A 13,321-nucleotide genomic window follows, 5' to 3' on the forward strand; every position below is an offset into this window, starting at 1 on the left:
AAAATAGTTAAGTCATGGTCCAGGAAAAGGAAAACTCATTGAGCAGGCATTTTTCTGGTTAATTCAATAATAATTACTGGGGGCTTAGAAAGGAAGTAACAACCACTAGAAGGAAGCATCACCAACTAAAAGATTTGTTGGTCATGGGAGAGGAAGTAACCTCATGTTACATCTGAGCTCTGCCACTTACCATTTCTGTGACCCTGGGCAAGTTACCTAAACTCCTTGTCCCAACTCATGTAGTTGATGAGCACAGAATGAAATGGGATTCAAAATGCTTCCAAACTGTAAGGATAAAGGATGATTATTCTTTCACTGGGTTTATTAGATTGATTCATCAGAGGAATGTGGTAGATATAGTTTACTCAGACCTCAACAAAATATTTGACAGCATCTTTTATTGTTATCTTTTGGGAAAGGCTGGAAATTGTGGGTTGGATGCCAAGAGAATTGAGTGGGGACTTGCTGAATGACTGTTCCTGGGGATGCTGACCTAAAGGACTGATAGGAAATTGCTATTGGGCTACACTCTATGTTTCACAATGTTTTAACCTTTATCAAACTTGCAAGTGATATGAAGTGAAAGATAGAAAACTTGCCAGAGACAGAAATAGAATCTAAAACATCCAGTCAGGCTAAAAAAAGAGACATGAATTTTCAACCAAAAAAAAAAAAAAAAGCAATTGGACTAACGGGGTCTTATAATTATGACGAGAATGCAATTTTCAAAGGTCTTTAAAAATTAAAATTCCCAGGTTTACCTCGAGGAAGTTTGTGGCAGAAACACCGTATATTGGTGGAACAGAGATACCTCTGACCCAATCAATTGAGTGTTTTCTGTAGGTAACTCCAGGATGACTAGGTAAGTACTCAGACTTTTAGAGCTCCCCTTCTCCCTTCCCCAGGAGGAGTGGCCAAAGGTTCAATTTGTCCCCTGGGTAGCCTGGGAGAAGGGACCTAGATCCACACCAGGTCTCTCGCAGCTCTTTGCTCCCTCTGCTGGTCAAGGCTGCACCTGGCCGGGTGGATGCTGAAGGGGCAACTGGCTCTGATCCCGGCATCCTGAGGGCCCTTCCTTCTTTCTCTGGAACAGTAAGGAAACCTCATTTGTGCTGTTGCTGTGGACCCCTGAGGTTGGCCTGTGTTCTCACTGTGGTGACACCTTCTGGCAAGTTCATCAGACTTCCAGACAACTTCTGTGCCCCTCTCTGGGGTAATGAAGGAACTGAGAGCCCAAGCAGGGCAGCCTAGGGGGCTCTGACCTCAGCTCTTCCCTGCTAAACTGGGTGGCTAGGTTTATTTATTTAGGGTGTGCCCTTTTTTCCATTATAATCTGAGGATAGAAATGCTTTTTATTTTATTTTAATGTAATCTCATTACATATAACAAGTTGTATATACCCTTTGCACAGATTCATTACATATTTACATTTTGTCTTGTTTTATTGTGTATATATGTATATACACATGTATAGAATGGATACACACACACACACACACACACCTCTATACATTTTTCTAAATTATTTGAGATTTTTGTTATGCAGGCTTAAAATGTAAGTCCTGCTATGATCCCAGATTCAGACAAAATTATTCTAAAATTTATATGAAAAGGTAAAGGAACTACAATAGCTAGGACTGAAGGTGGGCACAGATGGTCCTCAGCCAGGAAGTGTTTTTGTCAGGTATTATTTTAAAGGTGCATTTTGGGGAAACAAACAAAAAAAAAGACTCGTTTTGAAGACACAAGCAAACATGTCCCTCCCACAAGTATTTCAAAAAGCCATTCAGAAAGTCCATGGGCACACATGCTCTCACTGGAGCCCCCTGCAGGAATGAGTCAGGATTAAGTGGTTCCCTGGATGACAGCGTATGGCATGAAGCAAGCAGTTCAGTGAATGTGCATTCAAAAGTAAGCTGCTTTCTTTCATACCCACCCACCTGGGGCTAGAATAGGCCCCAATGCTAAGAAGTACGTGATTAGGGGGGGAAAGAACGGTTGAACTGGGTGGGGTAGAGGAGGAGGGGTTGGAAGCTGGGACACTGCATTGAACCAGGGCTGTTCAAACCTTCAGTTTTACTTTAAGGTGCTTTGAGTACAGCCAGGAGAGACTCAGTGGCTCTGACCCTCTGCTCAGTGGACTCAGCAGCAGGAAAGTGGGAGGAGGCCCATCCAGGAAATGAGGGCTGTTCTCATGCCAACTCCCCCAAGGACACCAAAGTGCCCAGTACTGCAGCTTCAGCAGCCTCATCTCTGAACTACCTAAGGAACCCAGGGCTGGCACCGCTCCCAGTAACTGAATTCGAGACTGTAGGATGAGACTGTTCACTCCCCGTGGGGAAGTATAGACAAAACCTGGCACAGCAGGGCACACACACACAGAGGGCAGCCCCACTGGGGCTAAGGGATGCAGAGAGTTGGAGGACTGACGGTAAGAGGGTTGGAAAGACATAACAGGCAGGAGGGAGAATGAGGTGTCACAGCACTGAGGGTGGTGCTGGTCACAGAGGTGGTATGAGGTTGGGTTACTGTGGGGGCAGGGGGCTGATTAGCAGACCCAGTATCTGAGCACGGAGACTACACCAATCTGTCCCCCATGCCACCCCTTCCAGCCAGTATGCAGAGAGGGCAGCTGAACAAAGGCTCCTACCCCATTTTTTTTAAAGATTTATTTATTTACACATACAAGAACTAGGGTACAGGGCCTCTCCTGGTGGCGCAGCAGTCGAGCACTGGGCTGCGAAGCTGCCCGCAGCCTCTGCAATGCCGGTTCGATCCCCAGTCGCCAGTGAGGGTCCCACATGGTGCGACAGACCTCTCCTGCCGTGCCCGCTGCTCCTCTCAGCAGTGTATTTCGTCAGTCTGCCTGTTCTGTTCCCCACTCTGGCTCTGGTGAGTTCTCTCACCCTCCCACACTTCTGACCAGTGCTTGTATAAATAAATAAATCTTTGAAAAAAAAAGAACTGGGGTACAGGCCAGAGGCGTGGGGGGTGAGAGGATTCACCAGAGACAAAGTGAGGAACAGAACAGGCAGACTGACTGAAATACACTGCTGAGAGGAGCAGGTGAGATAGGTCTACTGTACCATGTTGGTAGCTCCCTGGCTGGGGATGGAACTCATCCTGCAGAGGCGGCAGATAGCTTCACAGCGCTGTGCTTAACCCCTTTCGCCACCAGGGAGACCCCCTACCCCATTTTGAATGCCCCTTCAGGCCCCACACAACCCCTGTAGGTATCCCTGAAGTGGAGACCTGATTTTCTTAAAATGGAGAGCAGGAAAGGACTGCAGAGGAAGAGAAGACAGAAATAGCCAGAAAAAAGGAAATATGGAAATGAGTTCCAGGAAAACACACCAAAATTGGAACCATAATGATCTAGAGAAATCTAATGCTTGGTTACCATTTGCTTCAGCACCCCCACTTTGCCTGATGACCTTAATGTATTTTCTCTCACAATCATTCACCTTCCAACAGGCTATTTTGTGGTCTAATTTCCCTGATCTGCTCTCAAATGACTGATGGGGCCAGCTGTCCATGCCCCCTTCTCCTTCCCAACCCTTCCGCCATCACGTGTCTCTGCAGACATGACAGGGAGCACAGCACTCCACTTGCAAGAAGAGGATGCGACAGAACAGAAGCTAGAGTGTTATCTTTGTTATCGCTCTGGGGAAATAACCCACACCACCAAACAATTGGTTTAATTTTATTTCAAAATTGTACAAAATGGCCATAACTGGCTATAAAAAACTCTGTCTTCAGAACATGGAAATTCAGAAAGAACAACAAAACAGGGATCATTCACAGTGTAATGGAAAAGCTTTCTCTGAGGCAGAAATTACAACTCTTCCTTCTTCTTCCCTTGTCTCTCATGGTCTCCCTCCCGGAGGGTTCGAATAAAGTTGGTAAATCCCAGTTCCTGTAGGGAAGGAGAGGAGAACACAAAAAGGAACTTTAGCCACGGATGGATGTGCACTCTCTCTTCACTTCCCTTTCCTGACTGCTACCCCTCACTCCGCTGGACAGAGGGAGGTGGGCAGAGCTGTGCGGGCAGCTGACACTGGGAACAGGAGCTGTCTTCCAGGGGGCTCAGAGACCTTGTCCTCTGAGGTCTGAGTGTCAAAGCTCACAGTCCAGGTGCCTCCTGTGGTGTCTGCCAGCCTCCCTTTGCTGCCCCTTCTCAATGGCCGCTCCCCTGCCCATCTGCAGAAAGAGCCTCTCCCCAGCTTACCGTCCGATCGCTGTCATACTTTTCTGCAAACTTCCCATAGTGGTAGTAATGGAAAGTGGGGTAGCCTTTGATGGCCTCTTGCTGACACAGGTCCTGGTTCTTATCTTTGACACAGTCAACAGCAGCACAGGCAATCTACAGGCCGAAGATAGTGAGGGTCAGTGCAGGGCACCACCAAGGTGAGACCGGAGGTTGGACTCTGCACAGACTGCATGTCCACATCACGTGCTTTCTTTGACTTTTCTTTCCAAATACAGGGATGAACTGAACTAAAGCACCCCAGCTCAGAGCTCCCGTGAGACTGATGCTGCCAGTTTTCAACTGCCAATGCAGATGGGTAAGGTTAAGGAACTCAGCTGGGAGTGCCCTTAGATTACTCTTTAAAGTCAAGAATATAATGATCATTAAGGAAATTATGATTTGAAAGCATCTGTAAACACAGGTTTTGTGATGCTTACTGGAGGCACTGTGGGATTCATTCATCTATTAACTAATATTTCCTGAACATCTGTTGAGAGGCAGTGAAGTATCAAGGTTAAGAAACAAGAGCTTTGAAGTCAAGTTTCCCAGGTGCAAATCTAGGCTTGACTGCATATTAAGACTTAAGAAAAATTACTAAGCCTCTTGGTTCCTTAATTGCCTCATCTGTAAAGTGGGGATAATAACAATAGCCAGGTTGTCAGGACATTATGAGGACTGAGTAGGGAGATTCAGGGGAGGTGAATTGGCACAGGACCTGACTTAGTCAGCGGCAAGGACATGCTAACTGCTACTGGACTTGTGCGCTCCAGCTCCCCTCCACACCACTCTCCCCCCTTCTTCGCCAGGCCGTCCTGCTAGATGCTCAGCTCTGGCCAGGGAGTAGGCAGGGACTCCCACGGCATGATAGGCATGACGGAGGCAGTTCAGGGTGCCAAGAGATCCAGGGGGGCAGAGTCAAGGCTCTCTGACCAGTTTCTCATCTGAGCCGAGGCCAGAAGCAGAGGTGAAGAAGTCCCAGCCAGGGAGCACACTTCAGGAGCTGGGAAAGAGTGCAGGATAACTAAAGCAATGGAAGTTTTTGGTCAGAAAGATGCTTCCAAACTGGATGCTCCTCTTCTTGCTCATCTAACAAATCTCATATGCTGGGAAGTTTTTCCTTATCCTTTATTGTTCTCAGAATAAGAAGGTATAACAGACACTGCGAGCTTTTCTCCTGTTGCAGAACACCAACCAGGGAAGGAGGGGAAGTGGTAGCTAATGGCAATATATGACACAGGAGGGGTAGCAGGTTCTCGTGGGAGGCAGCATTCAGCCAAGCCGTGCCAGCTGCCACGCCTGCTCTAGATGTTAGGGGACAGGGTGACCGTGTCAAAGTCCAGTTATAGAGCAAATGCCTTTTACTGATGGAAGACGGATAATAGACATATAAATGAGATCACCCTAGAGTCCAAGAGTGGATGCTCTGAAGAAATTCAAGAGGGTGAGTCCATAAGATATCTCTTTGCCAGTATGGCCAAGGAGGCTTTTTCAAGGGGGTAACTTTAATTTGAGACCTGAATGATGAGGAGGCATTTGAAGGCCCAAAGAAAGAGCACCCTAATAGAAAGTCCAGCCTCCTCAAGGACCCGAGCAAGGGGTGAGTGTGATGGCTCCGAGGCAGGATCCTGTTAAGGAACCCAGACTGCACCGTTACCACACCTCTGAGTCTAGGATTGTTAAATATCCATGATTCACACAATTCTTAGGCTGTTGGTTATTTACATTTGCTCAGAGGCCCCCTCTCCAGGAGGAGAGCCCTACAGGCCACCAACAGTAAGCTTACCGTCACTAACCTCTCAACTAGGTAAGCATGGGACTGGCAGAGTAAGAATAGGGTTTGGCCTGCTTTCTGTTTACCTGTGAACCACATCTGTCCCCTCATGCACCCCATGCATCCCTTCCACCTCTTTAGGATGTAACATTCTATAGAGTAATAAGACTTTTTAGAGCAGAGTTTGCAAACTCACTGCACACAATCCATGTCTGGCTCTCAGTCCTGTTTTATTTGGCCCACATAGAGTTGGAAAAAAAATCTGAATTAGCTGCCAAGCCAGAAATTTTATATAATGTTTGACGCTCCAGCTTCTCTTTAAAAGCCAGATTTGACGGCACTTGCCCTGAATTCCCACAGGCAACATGGGGCTCCTTTAGGCAGCTTCAACTTGCTGATTTTCAGCATCCAATACATAGAACCTAAGTCACCAGGCTGGTAGGCTGGCCTCTTCAGGCTGCTGAGAACCTTCAGCTCTCCCCCTAAAGCGTTTTCTGAATTATTTAGAAAGAGTGAGGTGGATGCTTCTGTAGTAACCAGAGGGTCTGCTTCTCTGGGCAGGAATTGGGGGGCCTGGCCCAGGGGAGACCTCAATGCCAGGCAGTGAGGGCCTCTGTGCCCAGCCCTCCTCTGCCTCACTGAGTGCTTGGTGAGCGGTGCTCCTGGCTGCTGCTCTCCCTGCATCCACTTTAAATTATGAATTTAATTTGTATACATGCCCCGGAGCTGTGGGAAATGTAGTATATGGCTTTATAAATCTACTAAATTAAAAATGTGTACTTCTTCTGAATCACCTCACCTAGCTGCCAGTTGCAGACACAGAGTGCTACTTCTAGCTGCAAAGGTTCCTCCATGCCCAGTTTCTGTGGGAGAAGAGATGAAAGTGGCTCTCTATAAAGCAGTGTTTAGAAGGCAGCAAATAAACCTCTTCTCATAGATCCCAATTTCACCTGTCTAAATGCCTGTCCCCCTCATACCCATTCATGATTTGTACTGACTCACCTAAAGCACAGAATATACACCTGTAACTTCTAGATTTGTTTCACGGTAGAGGGCTGCTAGTGTCCTCCCTTGACCTTCTGCCCAGGACTTGCCACTGCACCTGCAAGTCTGGGCCACAAGGATTTAGAACTAAGTCTGGGGCCTTCCCGATGGAGCAGCGGTTGAGCGCCGCGCTGCGAAGCTGTCCGCAGCCTCTGCAGCAATGGTTCCATTCCCCGCTGGCCAGAGAGAACCCCACATGGCGCAGCAGACCTCTTCTGCCTTGCCCACTGCTCCCTCAGCAGTGTCTTCGCTCTGTCTGCCTGTTCTGCTCCCCGCTCTGGCTCTGGTGAATTCTTTCACCCTCCCGCGCTTCTGACCTGTACCCCAGATCTTGCATAAAATAAATAAATCTTTAAAAAAAAATAGAAATAAGGCTGGTGATAGATGGGACTTGAGTTCACGAGTCCTCAATCTTCCGGGCTTCCTAGTGAGGTCCCCTGGGGATGTCCCACACAAAAATCTGCTCATTCATATACCTGCTTTACTCCTACCTTGTCTGGTCTCCCTTCCTCCACTTCTTTGCCTGCTTCCAGAGACCTCCTCTCAAATAAATTCCCTGAAAGTGAGACCCCCAAGCCCTGAGTTCATTTCTGGGAGAATTCTGATGATATCTATTTATTTATTTGATCTGGACACTATCCCTTTCCATGTGGAAAGGTCATTAACCTCTCTGCGATTCAGTCTCCTCACTTGTCAAGTGGGACAGGAATAGTACCTAGTGGATTAGGCTATTGTGAAGACACGTGATATCGTGCTTTTTAAGAGCTCTCAGGAAATATCAAATCTGTTATTTTTCCCTCATTTAGTCAACATTAATAGAGGTTTCAGGTGTCAAGAGTATGGGGAATTCAAGGATAAATGAGGTCCCTGCCCTCAAGGACTTTTTCCTCCAGAAGGACAGTCTGGTAAACACAAGGGACTAAGTAAAACTGGTCTAGTTAAAGCAGCCTCAGGGCTAATGACAAAGGAGGGGCTCCCACTGCATCCACTGACCCCCCCCCCCGGGATGACCTTCACTCTTGCCTAGGATGGCACTATTGTCTCCCACCCCCACTGTCAGAGCTGGGGACACTTTATGTGCAGTGAGAGATGAGACCCATCTTGCCAGCCCAGGGGTCCCCTGAGCGCTGCCAGCACCCGCCAGTCCTCCTCCTCAGGTTCTGGTCTTCCACAGCCCCTTCCATGTGGCCATCGTTCTAACATAACCAGCGTGCAGCCCTTTCACCACTGAGCATGTCAACTGCTAAAGTTCCCCAGCAAGCTCCTGGGAGGGGATGGAGGCTCCCCAGCTAAAATATGAGCTGCCTCGCATGGCTTTATTGATTCAGTAAAATAAATCTCTGCAGGAGCTAATATTGACTTTGGCTATGGAAATGGAAGTGAACAACCAACTGCATATTGATTGGGGAAGAAACAGGGACTGGCTTCCAGGTGAAAGAAAATACAATTCTGGCTAAGAGGCGGCAGCACAGGGTATCAGGAAGAGCTGGGAGGAAGAAGACCTAGTTCTGGCTGACAGTGACCCACTAGATGGTCTCGGTCATGGGACACAGCTCCTTCTACACTATGACCCTTCATGAGCAGGAGAGGCTGGGCAGGCTAGTAGTTCCCAAATACCCACCTGTGCTCAGCATAAGATCCTGCTCTTAAAAATCACGAATTCCTAGAACTCAGATCTGACAGTTGCCACTCAGCAACATTAGCCTCCCAGCCCAGAGACAATGTTTCCCTATGGTTACAGAGCAGCCCCCAGGATCACAGCCTCTGTGGTGGTTGGGAAAAAGGAGTCATGTCAAAAGTTGAACCAGCTCCCGGCTTTCCCCAGCCACTCTGGATCTGGTACCAGCAAGGTGACACCAGCAAGGCCCAATGAGGGAAGCCCAGGCTCTGCAGATCAGCAGTGCCTCAGCATCCCCTCACAAAGGGGGAACCCCTACCTCAGCCACTCTCCTCTCTGTCCACAGTACCCAGTGTTATGGTGAGGGGTGATGGGGGTTGACATGGACTGACTGCCAATCTAATCCTGACTCCAGGGTATAAAGACCTCCCCACACCAACTAACATTCAGGTTGTGAGAAGCCCCATAGGCACTGACAGCCCAGATGTGCTAGACGTCCCTGCCTGGAGCTCCCGGAGCAGAAGCAACCACCTTATCCTGTGCATAGGCCCTGGGAGGCAGACGGGGGTGGGGCAGGAAAGGAGATGGAAGATGGGAAGCCCTTTTGCCATGGCCCTCTCGATGCCAGCCAAGTGAGAGAAGAAAACGTTTTTATTCTTAAACTGCTTCTCAGGGCACCTCCAGGGCTTATGGGTGACAACAGGGCTCCCTGAGTACAGGGAAAGGACCTAGGATCTGAGTCCCCAGTTTGTCCTCGCTCTCCACACACATGCCTATGCCCCAGCCTGTCTTCCTCAAACTTGCTGCCTCGGACCAGCTCTCACCCTCCAAGTCCGGCACTCCCTCAGGGCCCACTCAAGGATGTGCTGGCATGAGTATCCAGCATGCCCCAGCCCCACCTAAGGAAGCTACCAGGAAAAGAAGGAAGAGCTAATGTGATTTTGGTTTTGGGTGTATGTGAGTGTGTTTCCGGGACGGATCTGGGGAGAGGTTCTTATGACCAAGTATCAGATTGGGAAGAGTCTTCGAGATCATCTGGATGAGCACCGTGACTTTAGGGAAGGGAACTCCAGGCCTGGAGGGTTACCACTTCTCCCAGATCACACAGTTTAGCAGCAGCCAAGTAGCACCAACCACACCTCCACCAGCACTGCCCTGGCAATTGGAGTTGCCTGGGGTATTGGTGTGGGGGCCCCCACTCCCCAACTCTAATCCAGTCTGTAGTTCCTGCTTGTTAATTTTATGCTGTATCAGCTGGCAGCTACAGGAGCCTTTCACTTAGGCAGGATGAAGCTGTGCTGCTCTCCTCCACTGTGCCGCCTCCAGTTGGCTTTTGTTGGACAATTTTATTTGTATTTTTAATTATATAAGTAATGTGTGACTACAACTACTACTGTAACAGGGTTCAAGTACCAAAAATATACTAAGTAGATGACCCTTTGGCCATTTTCCCTTCCAAGGAAGGACTAAAACAGTTTAGTGTATCCCTTTAAGTTGATTTTGCAGTTAAATTCAGCTTGCTCTATCTAGCCTTATTAAAAAATATCCTGGTTTCCAGGAATCCCCAGCAGAATCTGTTTGGGAAGGCGACCTGCATGGAAGGGAGGAAAGTCCAAGAATTGGTGGCAGGGCAAAGTTGGAGGTGGGACAAGTGATAAGGAGGGGTGTCCTTACCTTCCGGTCATCTTTGAAGACGTCAGCAGTGGCAGTAAACTGCGGGATGACTTTCTTACAGTGTGGGCACCCTGCGTGAGAGAAGGAGGGAATGTTGCCAGGGGCCTTGCCAGAGTCTTCAGAGAAGCCTTTCCAGGAGCTTCTCCCCACACAACAGATTTTAGGGATTCATCTGACTCCCAACCCCTGCCCATCCCAACATAAGGGTCCACACATCAGCCCTGCCGTTCAAAGCACCACCTTGTGCATCTGCTGTCAGCTGAGGACTATAGGAGTCCAAACTGCAGCCATCTGGTCTACCCCTGCCCAGAGTTCACTCCTCCCATCCCACACCCCCCATCATTCACCAGTCCAAGTGGGCTGAGAGTGGAGGAGACCCCTCAGCTTGCTCAACAAGCTCTTTCCACATGGGACTGCCACCAGAGCTAGGAAGAACCTGATCCAGGGTGGAGAGGGAACTTTGTGGTTAGAAAAGGAGGATATGTATTCAGAAGGGGAGGCTATTACAGAAAGGGCAGAAAGATGCTTATAACATGCCTCACAAGAGGCAAGACTTTGTAATTTTGGCTCTTAAAAAAAAAAGGCACCACCTCTTGTAGCAGGAAGCCCTCCACAGTGGGGAGAGAGGAACAAAGTCTGAGGACAGGACAGAAAATTCCATTTCTAGAGACTCAGCCATATTGGCCTAAGATGGGCAGTCACCATGCCAGAATATTCCAAGCAGATGGGGTGCGGAACAGGAGAGAACAAAGCAGTAGCAGAGAAGATTTATGTAGTGAATAGGAGAGGAGGGGTATGTGGGGTGAGGAGAGATGGGGAGCAGGTTTTTGCATTTTACTTTATACCTACCTTTATTAGGTATGTTTGATCATTCTTAGTATTTAGATTCTTTATATATAAGTATATATTATATACTAAATATTGTAAGTATATATTATTTTTATCATTGAAAAAATTTTTTCCTTTTTCCTTCCCTTATTTTTATTGAAACCTTCATTTTATTTTATTTTTAAAGATTTATTTATTTATGCATACAATAACTGGGGCACAGGCCAAAGGTGCGAGCGGTGAGAGGATTCACCAGAGACAGAGTGGGGAGCAGAACAGGTGGATTTACTGAAATACACTGCTGAGGGGAGCAGCGGGCGAGTCAGGAGAGGTCTGCTGTGCCATGTGGGTCACCTCCCTGGCCAGGGATCGAACTCATGCTGCAGTGGCTGTGGATGGCTTCATAGGTTGCTTCTTATCCTCTGCACCACCAGGGAGGCCCTGAAACCTTCATTTTAAAATTGCTCTTCTAACATTTTGCTCAAGTACAGAGGAATATTGTGTGAGGAATTATCATTGGAACATTTTAAAAGGTTGGTTGTCTTTGAATTGTCTCCCGCCCCCTCTGCCTGCTGATGAACACATTTCAGGAGTCAGCGGCAGAGTTCAGGGAAGTGCAGTAAGGTAGACGGGAGACTCCAGCTGCCAAACTCTTGACCAGTGACTTGGGCCTGAATGCACTTCGTTTAGAGATGTCTCTTGTCAGAGTGATCCTTGACTTGAGGTGTGGCAGGACCCTGCCCCTGCCTTTGTATCCAGTGCCCAAGATACCATGCAGCATAAAGCTACTATTTGAGGGAGGGAGAGACATCATTGGCACCCCAACAAGGTAGGAGGCTCCACTCCCAAATCTCTGGGGATTTAGGAACACATCTGTCCCAGGATCAGTGGGACTTTCCTATCTATCATGAAAGCCCCTCAGTCCAAAAGAGCTAGAGAGGCCATTGCTCAGGTCCAGAGGGCTGGGGGAAATGAGGGGGAGCAGTTCAACTGGACTTTCTAAAGTCTATCCAGTGTCTGTTCAAGGACTTCTAGGGCCGGGTTCTAACTCGCTGCTGAGAAAGCTCTTACTTGAGTCTCTTCCAGTCTGTGACAGAGAGAAAGGAGGCGCACTGTCACTAACACTGAGGCCCTGGGCAAGTCATGAATCTCTCAGGTCTTGGATCTGTGCCCCACTCTGCCCTGAAGGAAGATGTTAACTTCTTAAAATCCACTCAGCCTTCAAGACATGTTCCAAGGACAGATGAGGACAGCAAGAAGCTCTGTAACAAACTGAGAGAGAACAAGTTCCACTAGGATAAGAAAAGGTAATATGTTAGCGAGCGATATGTTAGCGTCTGGAGGGCTGGGTTTGAGGCCGGGGGTGGCGGGGCCAGGAGAAACCCCTCCCACACAGTGAGAGTGGAGAAGAGACATTATGGATTACTGACACTTGAAAAGTGGGGGTAGGCTGGGTGCAAACAGGAGGGCTGGCTACAACCCAGCGGGTTTATGACTTGATTGAGCTGCCTGGTTTCTCTATAAGTGCAGCTTTTATTATCCCCACTCCATTAAGCTGAGCTGTAACCTGGGGCGGGGTGGGGAGAGAAAGGCAACAGAAGGGTGGGAAATTTGAGTCTTTCCTTTTAAGTCTCAATTCACAACTTCAAAATGGGATTACACAAAAAACAGAGGTCACAAACACCTATGTTAGCAGATGTGTCACTTCCTCAACTTAAGCTTTGATTAAAACAGAAGTTGGGGGAGGGTTTGGAATTAATGTGACTGAACCTTCACCACAGCTTCCCACCTAGTGGCCTCACAGCCACTTGGAAGGTCAGCTGTAGGGGGCCAGGCAGAGATGCTCAGGAAAGAGGTGGAAGCAGAGGCTAAAGTACACATTGCTAAATTTCAAGGTTTAGAGGCACATTCAGTGCCTGTAGAAGAGGAGGGAGTCAAGGGGTGGAAGGAAGTGGCCAGGAGGGAGGCAGGCAGCCTGGAAGACCCCAGGGACACAAGAAGACTGAGGTCCCTGCCACAAACAGAAGTAGAGGGCTTCGGCACTGACATGAGAAAGATTTCCCAGATTGAGGGAAAGAACCTGACAGAGCTGAGAGAGGAGACCCTGGAATCTGAAGGATCTCTTAGTCTGGAATGA

At 48.3% G+C, this 13,321-nt stretch overlaps 1 protein-coding gene across 1 annotated transcript in view; it reads right to left on the bottom strand.

Annotated features, from left to right (window-relative positions):
- Nucleotides 1-3,668: 3,668 nt before the first annotated feature.
- PDIA5 (protein disulfide isomerase family A member 5) overlaps nt 3,669-13,321 on the bottom strand; it is an 87,542-nt gene continuing 77,889 nt past the window's right edge. The window contains exons 15-17 of the mRNA XM_054700512.1: nt 10,357-10,427; nt 4,229-4,363; nt 3,669-3,916 (exon numbers count right to left, since the gene is read on the bottom strand). Of these exons, the coding sequence (XP_054556487.1) occupies nt 3,836-3,916; nt 4,229-4,363; nt 10,357-10,427 (287 nt within the window). The 3' untranslated portion in view covers nt 3,669-3,835. The remainder of the gene's footprint in view (nt 3,917-4,228; nt 4,364-10,356; nt 10,428-13,321) is intronic.

This window comes from Talpa occidentalis, unplaced genomic scaffold (assembly GCF_014898055.3).
Source record: "Talpa occidentalis isolate TD23 unplaced genomic scaffold, MPIMG_talOcc4v2.1 talOcc4.4, whole genome shotgun sequence".
Lineage (NCBI taxonomy): Eukaryota > Metazoa > Chordata > Mammalia > Eulipotyphla > Talpidae > Talpa > Talpa occidentalis.